At 42.9% G+C, this 17,585-nt stretch overlaps 3 protein-coding genes across 5 annotated transcripts; 1 reads left to right on the top strand and 2 right to left on the bottom strand.

Moving 5' to 3' along the window:
• Positions 1 to 60: 60 nt before the first annotated feature.
• On the top strand, positions 61 to 4,169 carry rab4a (RAB4a, member RAS oncogene family). Of its 2 annotated transcripts, XM_079164996.1 has the most exons (8): positions 61 to 209; positions 1,010 to 1,090; positions 1,331 to 1,445; positions 2,029 to 2,091; positions 2,195 to 2,349; positions 2,595 to 2,690; positions 2,968 to 3,114; positions 4,037 to 4,169. In XM_079164996.1, exons 1-7 carry the CDS (start codon positions 194 to 196, stop codon positions 3,081 to 3,083), a joined length of 642 nt encoding a protein of 213 aa, XP_079021122.1. In that variant the 5' UTR covers positions 61 to 193; the 3' UTR covers positions 3,084 to 3,114; positions 4,037 to 4,169. The 2 variants fall into 2 exon arrangements, with proteins under 2 accessions (XP_079021122.1, XP_079021121.1); XM_079164995.1 differs by lacking the exon at positions 61 to 209 and having other exon boundaries at positions 753 to 1,090.
• Positions 4,170 to 6,216: 2,047 nt separating this feature from the next.
• ccsapb (centriole, cilia and spindle-associated protein b) lies at positions 6,217 to 11,158 on the bottom strand. 2 transcript variants are annotated; one of them, XM_079162044.1, is made up of 5 exons: positions 11,098 to 11,158; positions 9,654 to 10,034; positions 9,493 to 9,570; positions 8,603 to 8,823; positions 6,217 to 8,517 (listed from the first exon to the last, which is right to left on the bottom strand). In XM_079162044.1, the coding sequence occupies exons 2-5, from the start codon at positions 10,012 to 10,014 to the stop codon at positions 8,335 to 8,337; spliced, it is 843 nt and encodes a 280-aa protein (XP_079018170.1). In that variant the 5' UTR covers positions 10,015 to 10,034; positions 11,098 to 11,158; the 3' UTR covers positions 6,217 to 8,334. The 2 variants fall into 2 exon arrangements, with proteins under 2 accessions (XP_079018170.1, XP_079018171.1); XM_079162045.1 differs by having other exon boundaries at positions 9,654 to 10,020; positions 11,098 to 11,110.
• A 1,071-nt stretch (positions 11,159 to 12,229) lies between these two features.
• acta1b (actin alpha 1, skeletal muscle b) lies at positions 12,230 to 16,409 on the bottom strand. The gene is made up of 7 exons (XM_079158169.1): positions 16,251 to 16,409; positions 15,186 to 15,322; positions 14,294 to 14,618; positions 13,736 to 13,897; positions 13,125 to 13,316; positions 12,839 to 13,020; positions 12,230 to 12,707 (listed from the first exon to the last, which is right to left on the bottom strand). The coding sequence occupies exons 2-7, from the start codon at positions 15,312 to 15,314 to the stop codon at positions 12,564 to 12,566; spliced, it is 1,134 nt and encodes a 377-aa protein (XP_079014295.1). The 5' UTR covers positions 15,315 to 15,322; positions 16,251 to 16,409; the 3' UTR covers positions 12,230 to 12,563.
• Between the last annotated feature and the right edge of the window lie 1,176 nt (positions 16,410 to 17,585).

Below are 17,585 nucleotides of genomic sequence, written 5' to 3'. Positions count from 1 at the left end.
TCGGCTTGGCTTTTATTTTGAAAGAAAAAAAAAAAGAGACACAAACCACGTACGGGAAGGCGGAGGGAAAAATCAGCTGGAATCCGCGGAAATCATCAACAGGACTATTTGCCTTAACTTAGCGAGCTATCCATCTTGTCAACTATCTATTATTGATTTACTTTCCTGTTGCTGTCTAAACGCCACACTGGCGATGTCGGACTCCTACGGTAAGGAGGCTGTTTCGACCAGTAGCGGCCGTGAACGTATTCGCGTAGCCACAGCGGTGGGATGAGGCAGGTGTGCCGAGAGAGCTTTTTTCTCACCGTAAACAGATAGCAGACAGGCTAACGGGAGGCTGCTGGCCTTTAAATAATGCGATGTCAGCGAAAGTAATACCATAGAGGTTATACGGTAGATTTCACTGTGGCTGTGCGGATACAATATGTCGTTTGAGAAGGTTACAGGAAGCTGACACCAGAGGAAAGGGATGAGGATGATGGAGCTGGTGGGAAGATCAGACTGCGATGTGTACTCTGTACTATAGTCATAGTACACGAGATGTAGGGGGTACTACTACTGCACACAGTCCCACCGCTGTCCATACATGAGAGTGCAAGCTTAACTGTGTATATTTGTACACTCTAAAGCTGAGTACTACTATGCTGTATTCTGTTCCTATGTGTTTCAGGACGTTATGGACTTTTGAGGGAAACTGTGACATTAATTAATGAGAGCACAAACACACATAATTAAATATGGTTATTAAATAATTGTGACCAAGATATGTACTGAGCACAACATTTGACTGTTAAAAATAACTTACAAATCCTCTACTGTGAACAACACTGTTTCTACACTATCACAAACATGTTTGACATTTCTGTACTGCAATGTCTTAATACATATCAGATGGCTTATATATATATAGCTGTGATAAGCTAATATCGTCCAGATAATAATGGCACAGCTCGGGCTCTAGGTATGATTGGATGTATGACACGCTCATTTCTGTGTTTTCTCACCTCAGATTTCCTGTTTAAATTCCTGGTGATTGGGAACGCCGGAACGGGCAAATCCTGTCTGCTGCACCAGTTCATAGAGAAGAGATGTAAGTCGGAAAGATACAACACGCCGTTCATTATTTACTGTTGACAGACAGTTGCTCTGACCTCGAATGTGAGTGCAGTACTGCAGCGTTTAGTAATCAACACACATCAATTAGATGAGCCTTTTTCAATGTCGGATAGAGAATTCCAGTTATTGATCAGTGACATGTGCATTTTCCTCATTGAAAAGATACACTGTTGGTCATCATCTAATAATTAACCCATTTTATTTTGTCTTCCAGTTAAGGATGAATCCAACCACACAATTGGAGTAGAGTTTGGCTCCAAGATCATCAATGTGGTCAACAAAATGGTCAAACTGCAGATTTGGGACACTGCAGGACAAGAAAGGTTCAGGTAGGGAAAAATACATACAAAGCTAATGTAATCCCTTTACCCTCTTTCTTAACACATTTAGGACCCTGTGCACATACGTCATTTCTATTCAACCACATGCATACTGTTTAAATCTATTGTACCACACGTGACTGCTCTGGTGAAAGACAGAGGGAACGGATACATGTGTAAGTAATTACATTAATTTACTGCATTCTATTGTAGTGATGGCTTTAGGAGAGCCATCGTTAATGTCATTAGTTCCACCTGTGCTTTGCGTCTGACGTGACGAGCCAACATGTCTGCTTTGAAAAAGGGGCCGACATAAAGTTGTTTGTGCTTCCAAAGGAAACTGATTGGTAAAATTAAAACACTTCAAATGCAAAAGAGGAAAAGAAGGGTGTCATAACTCACCAAGTCTACTTTTTCCAATGATAGTTTTTGCTGCTTTTGACTGATTCAAGCCATCCAAATAGAAGTCCAAAAAGACAAATCAGAGGTTGAGAACCACTGATGTCCCTCAGGCCTCTTGTCCCTCATGTAAATGACCAAAATGTCTGTCTCTTTCTCTCTCTGTCTTCCCCTCTCTCTCTCTCTCTCTCAGGTCTGTGACCAGGAGTTACTACAGAGGTGCAGCAGGAGCTCTGCTGGTCTATGACATCACAAGGTAAATCACTCTAGCCAATCGCAGCACATGTTGTCAGATTGCCTCGGCATCACTTCCCCTCTCCTTTCTACAATGTAACCCTTCCTGCCTCTGTACGCTGCAGTCGAGAGACCTACAACGCTCTGACCACATGGCTGAGTGATGCCAGGATGCTGGCCAGTCAGAACATCGTCATCATCCTTTGTGGGAACAAGAAGGACCTGGACGCCGACAGAGAGGTCACGTTCCTGGAGGCTTCCCGCTTCGCTCAGGAGAACGGTAGGCTCAGCAGTTTGTGATGTAGTGATGCTTTGATATTTCCTCCCAAAACCTCCAATAATAACTGGGGGACTAGTGTCTCTCAGGAGAAGGGGGCTCCAGGCTTTGACCTGTTATTGTTTTTTTTGGCATGTAATCAGCATCTACATTTTTTGGAAATTATTGCAATTTACTTGGTTGTGTAAATAGTTATGCTGCTCAAAGTAAATGTATTTTTAAGACTGCCGTGTGTTTGTGTGTGTCAGAGCTAATGTTCCTGGAGACCAGCGCCCTAACAGGAGAGAACGTTGAAGAGGCCTTTGTCCAGTGTGCTCGGAAAATCCTCAACAAGATAGAGTCAGGTAGGAACTGCCATCCTCACCTATAACCATGACCCCCGACCCTAAGTCCCCTCTTATCCTCACAGGATCAGACAGGCTTAGGTATAACTCCAGAGCCTGCACTGTAGCAGTCCTCATCGAGAATCTTCAAAGTTGAAAGCCAAAACAACTTTAATTAATTATAATAAATATTATTAGCAAAAACAAATGCCATCTTTTCAGAGTTGGTGGAGATCCCAATATGAAGCCCAAATCTCTCACGTCTCTGTCCTCACTCCTCTTGTCTGTTGATTTTCAGGCGAGCTGGATCCAGAGAGGATGGGCTCAGGTATCCAGTATGGCGACGCTGCGTTACGACAACTTCGTTCTCCTCGCCGTGCTCAGCCACAGGGCACCCAGGAGTGTGGCTGCTAGTGGACGCGCCCAGTAAACGCACACGGACAAGGTGAAAGGGCCGGTGTGTTTGGACTGTGTGTGCGTTACGTAAGATGATGATATTCATTCTCTTTTATGCCACAGAATAAGGTCTTTCTTTAAGAGAGCCAGAGAAGTGACTTAACACACTGCTCATTGCTCTCAGCCCTTCTTTGTCTGTTGTCACTCATCTTCAGATTTACATTTTTAGTTTAGTCAAAAACATTTATTTTACTGCATCTTCAAAGTTGGTCCAAACTTCAATTAATGTGAGAGGAGGCATCTTTCATTAAAGTCATTCTGGAAGATTTACATGCTGGTAATCATTCACTAGTCACTTAAAGGATGAGGCTGAAAATATTTTTTATTTTAGATTTTGTCAACTTAGCCCATGAATAGACCAATACTTAAAGTGCATTTGTCTTCCCCAGCCTGTCTGGCTCTAAGCCCCAGGTCCATGTGTTGCTATTGAAGACTTGAATCTTCACAAATTTAAAAATTCTTTATTTAAGTAAAAGTAAAATGCTAAATACTTTCCTAAAAAAGCTGGGCATTGTACTTTCTAGCAAACAATACTAAAAAAATAGTGAATACAGTATTTTAGGGGGATTATTTCCAGCCGCTGCAGCAAACTACAGTCTCCATGTTATCATTGTGAAGACTTTTGTCAGCCAGTGCCATGCTCACTGACGTGCTTTCATTGTTGTTGGACCACAATGTAAGTACAGAGAGTAATAAGCTACATCAGCAGACTTACTCTTTTAATGAAGTTGACTTCATTCACATGATATCGGGTCAGCAGGCCTTTTGCTTGCAAACAGGAAGTTGGTCATACCGCTGCAATTCTTCCCCCAATAATGAGTTAATAAGAGTTGCTCATTGGGTCGATACGTCTTTGCCTTTGTTCCTTCCCCCAACATGTGGTTAAGTTCTACGTCTCTCTGTGTGATCAGTGTGTTTCTGACGGGCTTGTGAAGACCAGGAGAAGAACAGCCACGGGGGACCCAGGGTTCACCTCGCCATGCTGGTGACTCCTCTCCGACCTTTCACCTTTCACACCAATCTTCAGAACCTTCAGAACTTTTGTTGTCATGGCTGCCCCCCCCCCCCCCCCCCCCCCCCCCCCCCCCCCCACACCAGAACTCTGTGCATCTCTCCAAGGTAACCAGAGACAGCCCACCCTTCAACATTCTGCTCCACTATTGGACCAGACCTTTCCTAGCCCTCCAATCAGGATGTGTATTACTGACACGTACGTTCTCTCTCTCTCTCTCTCTCTCTCTCTCTCTCTCTCTCTCTCTCTCTCTCTCTCTCTCTCTCTCTCTCTCTCTCTCTCTCTCTCTCTCTCTCTCTCTCTCTCTCTCTCTCTCTCCCCTTATCTGCCCTCACACCTGCTAACCCTACATCTTAGTTTTCTCCCTTATCACTGTTCCCATTTACCATCCATCTTGAATACCGAAAAGACCAGTGTGTAGGGTTTAGGAGGATCTATAGGCCAAAAAAATAAATAATACAAGTCATCTTTATGTTTCAATCATTTGGTTGCAATCTGCAACCTCAAAGCTAGATCCCACTAAATCCTGCAGAGTGGTCCTTTTAAAGGAAAAGTTTACATTTTTAGAAATTTCTTTCCTTTTGCGTTCAAGAAAGCAGAAATAACGAGTTAATTAGACCGCTTTTTGAATTTTAGATCTAGCTAGGCTAACCAAATCTGCTTCTTCGCCTCCTGGCTCCAGATTAATATATTGATACATTGTATCAATTTTCTCACATAATTCTTAGCATGACATTTCTTTTTGTAAAACTACATGCATATCCAAAACCCTCCCCTACTATGGAACTTCTCTTTGCTACACAACTGCTCTGATTGCCTGTTAACTTCCTGTTTTAAACACACCACAATACATTTTGCACTCCCTACATCCTGTCTTACACACTTACTCTCCCAGTGAAGTATCTCTCTGAATCTCCTCCGTTGCCCTACAGCATCTTGTACACTGTACAGTGTTTCTGTATATAGACTGACGCATGTTTTCTCAAACAGAATATCAGAGTATTTCATTATGAAGAGATATTATATGTATATTAAAGTAGATCTCATATCCAGCATCTGTTTTAAGCTCCACTGTATTAATAACATGTTAAGCCACAATACACTGGCAACGTGTACGCATTATAGATGGGCAGTACTGTTTGTGACTGGGACAAGCTGGTGTGGATTACATTATGGACTTACATGTTTACGTGAGAAAATGCTGTTTTATCATTGTCAAGATTATAGATAGCAAAAAAGAAATATAGAAATATTATGAGCAATGGAGTGTGAAAGTCACATGTCGTGTTTTAATTTACAGTGGCATGCTCAGCATTTACCATTCAGTTAAATGAAACGCACTCCTTTTATCCAAAAGAATCCAATAATGACCGATCCCTCTCATTTATAAGTGATGCCTGTTTACATGAATGCCTCACTGACTGCTGCTAGCTGTGGGGTAACACTAACTGAATGCATTTCAAGTTTTAGCAACAGAATGAAACTATCTGATGTGCGTTTGATTTTTATTTGTCTCCAAAGATATTTGATGCTCAGTTCAGCCACATGAAGCTCTCGACACAAAACAATTCAACTGGGGATTTTTTTTTGCAGAATTATGTTTTGGTGTGTTTAGCGTAGGTTACATTTTAGACCCTTGACAATTATGCATTAAAAGTTTAAATCAAGCACACTTCAAACTGTAGAAATATTTAAAATTAGAATTCATCTTATGGTGGCTTTGGCTGCTCCACGTCAGGCCGCCGTCTTGTGTTTATGTCATCAAGTCCTTTGTCTGTTTATGGATGTCTGTTTTTCTCTTGTCATTATGAATATCATGGATTTTTAATTTATTGTGTATAATAAAAGCATATGTTTTTAAAATAAAAACTACGACAAATATAGCACTGTCTTTGAACAGCAGCTTTTGTTGGTTTAATCCACTTTTTTGTTGATGGTCCATATTGATGTTTTTCTTTAAAGAGATTTAACTTCTTTAGGTTTTGTGAATAATATGTGTGGAGATGAACAGATTCAAAAAAAGGGATTTATTCAAAAGCTTAGCATTCAACTTATTTTCCTCCAAACCCAATAAAATATGTACACAAGTCAGTTTAAAGCCTAGGATGTAAACATAGAAATGTTAAGTATCATGCCATTTTACCTGATGTCATCAATTATACATGTGAGGAACAGCAGAAGTTGTTCCACTAAAACCAGACTCGACACTGTGGAGTTTGTCAAGAAGTGAAACGAAAGTACTCGTGGTCCCTTATTGGTCAAAAACTATTTCTTCTTCACTTTGCCTGATTCAATTTATTGAGTAGGATGATCATATGCTATAAATTATCAAGAAAACCAAGAAATGCGTGTGACCATTAAGAGGGCTAACTCAATATTGAGAGGATCTTAATTTCAAAGTTGTGTTCCACTCCTGCTTTCTGAGACTGTCAAAGTTCACTACATCTAAAAAACAAACGCGCTTGAATGCAGTTATGCAAAGAATGATAATACTGCGCAAGATTTTACATCTTTTGTCTGATCTACATTTAACCTGATAGCTAAAACAGCAAGCGAGTAATGTAATACTTAAAAAAAAAATTCATAGAAAATGTTAAATGTCCAATATTCACATCAATAACATCAATACATACAGTTGTGCAAAGGAGAAAAAGTCTTTCTCCAGTTTGTATGGAATGACTACTGACACAAGGACACAGAGGGATCTGATTCTCATAAAAACACCAGATCTATTACACAAAGGATTAAAAGTCCATTTTAGTTTTCTTATGTAAGTACAAATAACATTTTCTGATTTTACACACACATACGAACAAATACAGAGATTCAAATGATGAACAAATTACACAAAAAGCCAAATAGGTGGCAAGGAATTCTGTATCTACACATTATTTCAGAAAGGTGACTAATTATCAAAGTGCTGTGGTGCTCCTGCTTTAGAGCGTAAACTGCTTTAGGAAGTAAACAGTAAATCAGAAATATGTGTTCATGTACTTCTGACGGTCATTTAGGCGTCAGCTTTATGTCTGCTGTTGTTTTGGTTCCACTTTTGGTTCTAAAGCATATTCAGAAACCGTAATGATAAAGATATTTGGCCTCAACAATTGATTGTTAGGCTTACTAAAAACCTGAACCTGAAATTTTTTAAATATTTCTTTGTTATAGAGTCCCATGACAAGTCAGTGTATAACTGCAGTATCCACAGTACCACAGAAACACAATGTTCAGTCATCCAATGGCTTTGAAAGTCAAACAGGTATTTTCACACTGCTGTAAGTGCACATGAACACAACTAAAGAACAAACACAAATGTTGTTGTGAAACTATTTTCAGTCAGTAACACTCTCCGTTCATTCGAGCCCTCCGGCCACACTCGCCTGTCGCTATCATGCAAAAAGCTCGTGAGAAAATGTGCCACATCACACAACTGTGCATTTACACAGAGTTTGAGTTTGACGGAGTGTGATTCACTATTTATCTAAAGATTCATCCATGAAACTGTTACAAAAACCATTAAATCAACAAGACCCAGGTCACAGCGCTAAGTGCTCTGAACATCAAAAGCTGTAAAAGTCTTTTCCAGACATATTTCTGAAAGTGTGTTTGGTTTTGTCTATATGTGTTTGTCTATAAATTAGATCTCAGAAGCGTTTTTTAAGAGCATGGCTGAATCTATCCAGACATAATGTGATGTGCTTTCACTACTCCTGTGTTAGTCCACTGTGGTTTGAGATCCCTGCATCAAAGACATGTACACGTGTTGTATAGCCTCTGTTAAAAACAAAGTGGCTGTAAAATGCATTTTAGACTCTTCATTCTAATCAAAATATCTGTATCCAGTCGACGAATCCACAAAGTATACTTACACTTTCAAATCATCTCTTAAAAGAGTCTCTTATACCCTGTAACATGATTTGTGCTGTACATACATATTAAAATTGATTCACGTAAAAACACGATAGTACACATCTGGAGGAATAAGCCACAGAGTGAATTTAAAAGTTTTGTCAGTTTACATCCTGAAAGCGGGTGTAATACACATTTTGGAGCCTTCGTATGAATCAGTCCACCCCATGCTCTATTCTACAGCTATGGATATTTAAACTTTAAGGGTGGTAGGCAATAATGGCTTTAACTTTGTATTTTTCTCTGCAATCACCCTGATGTAAGTATTTTGAGTGTGTGTATGTAAGTGTCCTATCGTGAGCGAGCAGAGAAGCAGCGCATGTACTCGGTGAGCCAGGGGTTGAATTCTGGGTGAACCAACTTTCTGGCCTTGTCCAGATCGGCAGACTTGGTTCTCCGCCGCTCAGTCTTCTGGGTCTGCATCTGACGCTCCACCCCCCGCCGGATCTTAGCACGAAGAGCCGACTCGTGGATCTACCGGGAGAATAAACGTCATGACAAACTTGTGCTCGGTTACAACACAGCGTGTCACGGGTAGATCCCCAGAAATAACTATTACCTCAGTAGCAGAAGCTGCAGCGCCAACATTGTGTGTCTTCCTGCTTGCCGTGTCGGCATCCTTCTCTCCTGAACCGTACAGAGCAAAAGGATGTCTGCCGGCCTTACTGTCGTCCCCGGGTATCCGTGTTGGTGCAGGCCTGACCCGCTGGGACCGCCATGTTTGCTTTGAGGATTTGGAAGGTTTACTCTGCTGTGGTCTGGCTTCTCCAGTGTCTCTCTCTACAAATAGAAAAGACAAACCGGTTAAAGCAGCACAGAAATACATGATACAACTGGTAAATTCAAATGTATATGTAGTAAACTAAGCAATGCAGAGGTACAATATCTCTGTCAAGATGTATGAATGAATAGTGAGGCTGTCCTGGATCACTCTGCTTACCCACTTTGATATATTACTTGTTTAACAATGTGATGTTATTATTATTAATAGCAAAATTGTGCTACATCTCTATATAATACGGGAGCATTGGGTGAAACTTCCATGTTTGTAGTAAATCCCATGAATGTAGTTTTGTTTATTTGTATCAGCTGTGACGACCATGCTGCTCCCATGCAGTAGGTGTCCCCGTTGGTGTGTTTTTCTTGGTTGTCCGTTGCTGAATGGAGGGTCGTCTATATTTGACATGTAATTTTGAGGTTTGCAGAGTTTTTTTAAATAGTTGTGTCCACAAAAAGCTTATAAATCATTGATGAAATATGACCCTTGTATTAGGACATAGTCTGAATCGCTGTAAAGCTGTAATGTGGAGAATAAGCTCTGAGTATACCTTCAAATTAAGCTTTTAGTCATTTTGCTCTACAGCGTTTTTGCTTTTCATCCCCGCGTGGGGGAAGTCGGCCTCTCTGTCATCACCCTACTACTCATCACATCTATGTTTTCTTCTTTACCTCCGTCTTGACTGTGAGTCTGCTCCTCTCTCTCCTCCTCCAGTACTTCTGTCTCTCTGGCACCTTTAAGCTGAGAGCCTGAGAGGAGTGAATGTCATATGTTACAGAAGAGTAGCTTGTGAACATCCCAATATGTTGTACAGTCCTTAAATGACACGTACCATGGACTGCAGACCCATTCTCCTCCTTTGGAAGGGGAAGCCTGGGTACGGTCCCGGTGGCTCTGCTCAGCTGCTCCTGCTGTCTGTCCATCCTCGCCCCCTCACACTCCTCCAGCTCCACCTCCGTCCTGTCTCTGCTGGTCTCGGGCCCTACCTGGTTCTTACTGGGAGGAGGGGGACTTCTTCCTCCGGAGTCTGAATCACTGTCGGAGCCACTCCAGAACCAGGGGTTGTGTGTGTGCTCCAGCAGCCTGCGGGTCAGCCTGTACTTCAGCATCTCCTCGTAACACTTACTGTAGGTCTCCCATTTTGGGTCTTTGAATTTCTTCATGTACTCCGAGCGGATCCTCTTGGTCACCATCTTGAACTGAAATCCATCAACTGAGATGAATGAATATCACGGGGCAGGAAGAGGGAAAAAGCCAACTGGGCTTATTTGAAGCCTGCGCCTATATAATATTACAATGTTACAATATTACAGAGAACATAAAATGAATATGCATAAACTTCACACACACATAACAGGTCTATGAGGTGTGTAATGCTATACTACATTTGCAGTAACAACTGTGTTATAACCTAAACAAAGCATTCGCACACACCAGCTACGATGTTTTCAACGTTCGCAGGTCTTTGAGGATCGGTGTCACCGCCAGACATTTAAACTATAACATGTAAACCGTTAGAACCAATGGCAGAGCAGCTGGAGGCTTCCCCCGGCTACAACACCCGCCTACTTCCTCGTCTCCCCGAGGTTGGTTGGCCTCGCTGGGCCCCTGTTGGCGGACATACGAGTCCATTTTTGGAGAGATTCATAAATTTGGGTTCCTGTTCTGTAAACTCAATCTGCGTCGCACTGTTAAAACTGGCCGAAATCTGAATTATCCGTTACAACGTTAACAGCAGATATTCTTGAACGTGATGACGTAGGAGTTATCTCGTCCTCTGATTGGCTCCAGCGATATGAACGACTGTTGAATATTCCGAATTAAAGGTCAGCCCAAACGTAGTTATGAAAACACTTGAGGCGTTATAGTCTGTTGTGCTACAAATCACTAAAACTGTATTTTTGAATTACTGAAATATGACGCTGTTGTATCCAAAGGCTTTGAAAAAATGCGCACATAAAATCGTCGTCATGGATTGTATCATATCAACTACAACGCCGTCACAGTGTCAATATATTGGTTAAACAATGAGTTCGTTACTCATTATGCATGCACATCATCATAACAGATGTGTCCGTGATAATTAAAGACGTGAGTAAATCCTGTGATAATATAGAGCACCAATAATCGCATGTGAGCGCAACAACCAAAACGTAGGCTATTAATATATCACTGACAATCCATCCCCCTCCCCTCTATAACAGTGCATGGCTTGACAGCAGAAATTCAGAGCTGTAGGCTACGAGTCTAAATTTGCGTACAGTAAATATACTTACACTGGACTCGGATTTCACGGAAGCAAAGCAGAACAGATGGCGCTCACGGTGCTGCTGTAATCTCGGCTGCGTCTCTTAGCTCCGCCCGCGTGAGGACGTTTTTAAAAAGCCAAACACACCCGCAACAGGTGGTCCGGATCGGGATGTCAGCAATGCGGTCGGGGCGTTTATGAATGACTTTTGCTGATCATTATTTCTATCAGATGGTGAAATATGTTGAAAAGACAATTATTTGACTAGACACAAGCCACAGATTCAACAAATAATAAAGCTTAATTTAGTCACTTGTTGCTTGTTAAATTGGGCTAAACAGTGCTTTACTTTACCACCAATGGCCCCAAAAAGTGTATAGGCTACCGCTATACCCAGCTTAATAAGGCGCTTAAATTTGTCTTTTATATGTCTGTAGTCGAGGGGTTAAGACATAATAATAACTACGGGTGTCCTATGGCTTGGTGATAGATCGATATAAATGATGTGGGCACAGGGTGGTGCGCCCCCAACATACTATTTTGTGCTTTGAGGCTACCCAAAGCCCACACCCAGTTAACCTGATGAGCTTCTATGCATATAAGGTAGGGCTGCGGGTCTGGCCTTGCCTAAAGATGGTCTGGGAGTCGGAGCTGCTTGTAGGCTCGTGCAGGGCAGACAGCTCGATGGGATTCAGAGCCGGGTGTCGGGTGTCGCTGATCCGTTCGGTCTAAAGCGGAGCTACTGCTGCTGCCCTGGCACATTCCTGGCAAGTCAGACTCCGACTGTCGGACCTTTCAGGCGTCACCTTTCACTACCTCTGTCGCCAAGCCCCCAGCCAGCAGTGACTGATGGGAGCCCCTATCGACCTCTATGAACTCCCCCTGGCACCTGATCAGCCGATTGGTTTACCCGGTAGAGTGTGTCATAGGTACACTTGTGCTCAAGCCAATTAAGCCTCTCCCGGACTTCATTGTTGTGATGCTTTTGGTTATTACTCCCCCAGATTAATAAGATGTTCATGGTTTTGAGGGCAGATTGATTTTTGAATACCTCTATGTTAAATCGTCCACATTCCAGTATTTCTATTTCCCCAAAGCTTTTGTTTTTCCCCCTCTCCCACTACCCTCCCTCTAATAGAAAAACAAGGCCAGGGTCAAAATACCAAATAATGGACTTTAATAAATTATCAATATGTATATACACTTACATTCACATGTGTTGGGCAACATGTTGTTATTCTTTTTTATTAAAGTTTTCTTTTGGGTGGTTGCATGGTTCAGTGGTGGAATTTCACAGCCTTTCTCTGTGCAACACAGACAACAAACAGCTAAACAATATGCACATTTTAAAAGAATAAAAAATGCATATGAATGTCAACAGCGCAGACAGACAGTCCATTGACAGCAGAGTGTTGCTGTGCTGCAGAGGGTGATCCTCCGTCTTGTTCGATCTCCAGGTAGTTGGTGGTGTAGCTGGAGATGAAGGTGTAGGATTTAGAAGCACTTCCTGTGGACAATGCTGGGACCTGCCTCGTCGTACTCCTGCTTGGAGATCCACATCTGCTGGAAGGTGGACAGGGAAGCCAGGATGGAGCCACCGATCCAGACGGAGTATTTCCTCTCTGGGGGGGCAATGATCTGGAGGAGAGGGAGGGAGACAAAATGGATCAGTAAAGCGCCAGTGCTTCTCATTTGTCATGCGTAATCATTCAATTAAAATATTTCAATTTGGGGATGAACTGTAATGTTTTTGGTATCATAATATGTACCTTGATCTTCATGGTGCTGGGGGCCAGAGCAGTGATTTCCTTCTGCATACGGTCAGCAATACCAGGGTACATGGTGGTACCACCGGAGAGCACATTGTTGGCGTACAGATCCTTACGGATGTCAATGTCGCACTTCATGATGCTGTTGTAGGCGGTCTCATGGATACCAGCAGACTCCATTCCTGGTCAGGTGAGAGGGACAAGTGTTAAGAGGAGAAGGGTATCTAGTTTGGCGCAATATCTGCTGTGCGTACTGAGAGAATAAATAAAGGATTATCTGACGTACCAATGAAGGAAGGCTGGAAGAGGGTCTCAGGGCAACGGAACCTCTCGTTTCCGATGGTGATGACCTGACCGTCGGGAAGCTCGTAGCTCTTCTCCAGGGAGGAGGAGGAGGCAGCGGTGGCCATCTCGTTCTCAAAGTCCAGAGCCACATAGCACAGCTTCTCCTTGATGTCACGCACGATCTCACGCTCAGCTGTTGGGAGACAAGTTGATGAGAGTTTGTCCGGAGTGTCAAACAAACCACAGACACCGTGTGCGTAATTAAGTGGGCTGATCTACAAAAGTTACGAAAGCTTTTTTTTTCTTAAACACACGTTCCGTTTTCACCAAGTCTGTTAATCGATTTTAATAATTCATTTAGTATGTCTAATTTTCAGTAGCATTGTTGGGCACTGTGCGCACACAGGCAGCAATAGGCCACACACGCTGCTTTCGGGTTTTGTTGTCGTTGGTCAGGCTGCTGTTAAATGTTGTTGCTATAGCAAAACTGCTGGTCAAATAAAATGTGAAGTTCTATAATAATTTAGATTCCACTTTGTCTGCCTAAAAGCTGGTCTAGGGTTGCTTCTTTCTTTCAGGTGCTTTGTTATTGGAGTAGGCCGAGTTCCTCACCGGTGGTCACGAAAGAGTAGCCACGCTCTGTCAGGATCTTCATCAGGTAGTCGGTCAGATCGCGACCAGCCAAGTCCAGACGCATGATGGCGTGGGGCAGGGCATAACCCTCATAGACTGGGACGTTGTGGGTCACACCATCTCCAGCATCCAGCACAATACCTGGGGAGAGGCAAGGCGAGAGTTTAGTAGAGTCCAGACGAGAAAAAGGTCCACACACATTTTAGGTTTAAGCGTAAAAGTGTGCCTGAAGTGGGTGCTTGAATGAGAATTTACAAATACAGACTAAATGTAAATGTCATAAGGGCCATAAAAGAGCATTATTTTAGTCCCAGAAAGGCTGGCCGACTGTGCGTAAAAGTAGTGCGCAAAATGGGCACCATGGCGAAAGGGCGCTTTAATAGCTCAGTTGATATTATGTGTTGCGATTACTGTAAAGTTGTACTAGTAACATAAGTCAGTTACATTATATATTCTATAATAAAGGCTAGTGTCTCTTTGTATTATGTATGTGAATCTGTGCGATGAGTAGCAGCTGTTTGTTGTTGTCAGTCTTACCGGTGGTACGGCCGGAAGCGTACAGGGACAGCACAGCCTGGATGGCAACATACATGGCGGGGACGTTGAAGGTCTCAAACATGATCTGGGTCATCTTCTCTCTGTTGGCTTTGGGGTTCAGGGGGGCTTCGGTGAGCAGGGTGGGGTGCTCCTCGGGTGCCACTCTCAGCTCGTTGTAGAAGGTGTGGTGCCAGATCTTCTCCATGTCGTCCCAGTTGGTGATGATACCATGCTCGATGGGGTACTTCAGAGTCAGGATACCTCTCTTGCTCTGGGCCTCGTCGCCGACGTAGGAGTCCTTCTGACCCATACCGACCATGACACCCTGAGGGAGGAGGAGAGGGCAAGATAATGGAAAGGTTACGTCAAATTATCCAAACAGAGGTATGACCTTCTCCTGGCCAGATTAAAGTCTTTACTGTGTGATGCAAAAGGCACGTTGACCATTGCGTGAATGTGCCAAATAACATCGTGGCCCACAGGGACAGACAGAGAGCAATTGTGTGACTGTCGGTACATTTGTGACTAATTTAGTCTCAAAGAGTCAAAGGCCACATTGCTGGTGCTAAAAGGAGCTACATTTACATGGCTCACGACACATAATGCCACGCTGTTATGCCCATTATTATCTAACTGTACAAAACAACTACATTTTAACACTAAAATATCTAAATCTCAGTTAAATTAATTATTCACTCCAGTAGTCAAAAGAGTGTATAACTACCTGTAATTGTCCAAATATTTTTTTCTGTAAAATATAGTGTAAACCGAATTGTTTTTCTATATTGGATGAATGGTGTAATTATTACAGTACTTGTTTTTCATAACCTATAATCAGTAAGCATACTTCTAGTTAGTCTCATTATAAATGTGAATTTTCTCTGCTGTGTACCTGGTGACGGGGGCGGCCGACGATGGAGGGGAAGACGGCTCTTGGGGCATCGTCTCCGGCGAAGCCAGCCTTTACAAGACCGGAGCCATTGTCGCACACAAGGGCGGTAGTTTCTTCGTCGTCACACATGATGGCTTCTGTCAGAGAGGAGGGGAAGAAAAAGAGTTCAGCTCACTAAATCCAATCCACGCGGTGAAACATGCTGTGTGACAGAAATTCATCTCAAACTTAAATGTTGGTTTACTCGTTTCTCGTTTCCTACAAGCTCACACCAGCTGTCTTACATTTACAAACTTTTTTTTTTAAAATAACTAACATTTACTGGAGCATGACCATGGTTTGTCCCATGCCTTGCGCTAAACGTTTCCATAACACACTGACAGCAGGCCACTACGCACGGCGTATACGCAAGTATACAAATCACATTGAAAGTAAATAATTTGGAACGTCTCTATTTTTTGTTCTTCAGACATGTTTCTGAATTTGTCTTGACTAATAATCTGTCCTCTATATCTATATTATTCTAAATGTCCCTTAAGCAAAATAAAAGATCTGAGGTTCGCTAAAGTTCAGGTAAATCTACAAGCAATCTCTCTTTTCTAATTATCAACTTTCTCAGACTATTCTGGATTTTGAATTGGTCTGAAGGTGCATTGCGTCTTGCTGCATCCGCACCGTCTCAGGATTCAGTGTTGCACCTGTGAAGATGCTGAAGCCAACTACTTCATTCTACTTGATCTATCTATCTATCTCTCCAAAAAATCACAGCAAGGGTAGTTCAGATTAGAGCTTCTCCTGCCCAGCACTGTATTTCTATTATACCACTCAGCCTACACTATTTACAAAAAGTCCTTCTCTTCTTCAGCATCAGGCCTCTCCTACAGTTAATCCTATCCTCCAGTGGAGTTGCCCATGTTGGCTCCAGTGGTATCTGGTCCAAGGCGTCCTGTCCCTGGCAGTCCTGCCTAACTTCTGCTCCAGTATGCTCCATTACTGTTCTGGTTAAGGCCTAGTCTTGTGTCCCAACCTGGATGGGAAGCTTCAGGAGTTCTAGCAGGGTCTTACCTTAGGGAGTGTGTCTGCGGCTCTGAGAGAAAGACCCAACCAATGCTATTGCTGAACCAGCTACAATCTTCCTTGCTGCCGGTCCAGCTTATATACCCAACCTCCACCATTCACAAACCTCAGCACTTGACACGATCCCGTCCCTCTGCCATATTAGGATGCTGACAGGCCGAGGGTGAGGAGTGGGTGGGGTACAGCGCGGAGGCGGAGGGAGCTCCATCCATTAGGTTTGAGTAGAGGGTCCGGACTGACGCTGCGCGTCCCCGACGAGGAGAGAGCGCGCGCCATATATGGAACTGTCGCTTTGACCTCCCATCGAGCCTCGCGGTCCCACCTCGACGGCCGTAAAAGGAGCGCGCGGTTCAGTGGGGGTTTTCTAGGGGAGACGCCAGTTGTTACCAACCAGGGTTGTAGATTTGCTGCTAGTAGGCCTCATCCAGCCTTAAAATGGGAAAATGCTGCTCTCATCTGAACAGATTTAGACCAGAGTGAGAGCCAGGGCCCGAACTACTGACTGACAGATCAACCAACGGTGCTGCAGCCTGAAAGTGCCAATTAAGAGTTCAATTTCCGATATGGTGATCAATACAAGATGCCACAAAATCGGATCAAAGCTGAGATTGAAGATTTGGTGTGTAACAGTTAATATGTGCTGCTTCATCATTTCAGTCATGAAAGTTCAGTGATAATAACAAGTTAAGTAGACTATTTGTAATTGATCGCATTAAATGCTGCAGCCTGATTAACTCCAGCTTGCATAAAGTTGAGCCCAATATGGCATAGAAACCCAAAGGCCTTTTTGCATCTATAGATTGTAAGTATATCTGTATTTATTTAGCATGTTATGATTAAAAAAAAAACTAATATTATTGGTGGGTGTGCACAGAAGATCTTGTTCTTCTACATTAAGAGATTGCAAACTGGAATCCCTTTTCTTAATCATGCTACACTTTAATCAATTGGTTTAATTCATTCATTCTGCAGACCACGCGGTCTACTATTCTGCAGACCACGTGGTCTGATATTCACACAAGTCCACACATCTTATTGAATAAATAAGGAGAGAACCCCTCAAACAGCCAACAGCTGAAACCGTATCTGCAGGGGCTACTCTGCTCTGTCACTGGAGCAGTTGGATTAATTATAACTCCAACGGAGGAGGGGAGCTAGTGCTCATGTGCACGTGTGTGTGTGTGTATGTGTGTGAGCGCATGTGGGAGTGAGAAATGTAGTGTGTGTACATGCACATGTATGTTTGTGTGTGTTATATTGCATGAGACATGACAAGGATTGGAAGAGGAGGTGCCAAGGAGCTTATAATAAACTCAAAGGAAG

Source organism: Pholis gunnellus (genome assembly GCF_910591455.1).
Source record: "Pholis gunnellus genome assembly, chromosome: 1".
NCBI classification, from domain to species: domain Eukaryota; kingdom Metazoa; phylum Chordata; class Actinopteri; order Perciformes; family Pholidae; genus Pholis; species Pholis gunnellus.
Note: the sequence above shows the minus strand (reverse complement) of the source record. Positions and strands in the feature narration are given on the sequence as shown.

What these genes read in the sequence shown, in the direction of transcription:
- ccsapb (XM_079162044.1), bottom strand. Translation starts at nt 10,014, where the DNA reads ATGGTGACCAAGAGGATCCGCTCGGAGTACATGAAGAAATTCAAAGAC. An exon ending in GAATGGGTCTGCAGTCCATG is followed by an intron (nt 9,571 to 9,653) that starts GTACGTGTCATT and finishes CACTCCTCTCAG; the next exon opens with GCTCTCAGCTTAAAGGTGCC. An exon ending in CTGCAGCTTCTGCTACTGAG is followed by an intron (nt 8,518 to 8,602) that starts GTAATAGTTATT and finishes TTCTCCCGGTAG; the next exon opens with ATCCACGAGTCGGCTCTTCG.
- rab4a (XM_079164995.1), top strand. Translation starts at nt 964, where the DNA reads ATGATTGGATGTATGACACGCTCATTTCTGTGTTTTCTCACCTCAGAT. An exon ending in CTGGTCTATGACATCACAAG is followed by an intron (nt 2,092 to 2,194) that starts GTAAATCACTCT and finishes TGTACGCTGCAG; the next exon opens with TCGAGAGACCTACAACGCTC. An exon ending in CCTCAACAAGATAGAGTCAG is followed by an intron (nt 2,691 to 2,967) that starts GTAGGAACTGCC and finishes GTTGATTTTCAG; the next exon opens with GCGAGCTGGATCCAGAGAGG.
- acta1b (XM_079158169.1), bottom strand. Translation starts at nt 15,314, where the DNA reads ATGTGTGACGACGAAGAAACTACCGCCCTTGTGTGCGACAATGGCTCC. An exon ending in CTTCCAGCCTTCCTTCATTG is followed by an intron (nt 13,021 to 13,124) that starts GTACGTCAGATA and finishes TCACCTGACCAG; the next exon opens with GAATGGAGTCTGCTGGTATC. An exon ending in CCAGCACCATGAAGATCAAG is followed by an intron (nt 12,708 to 12,838) that starts GTACATATTATG and finishes CCTCTCCTCCAG; the next exon opens with ATCATTGCCCCCCCAGAGAG.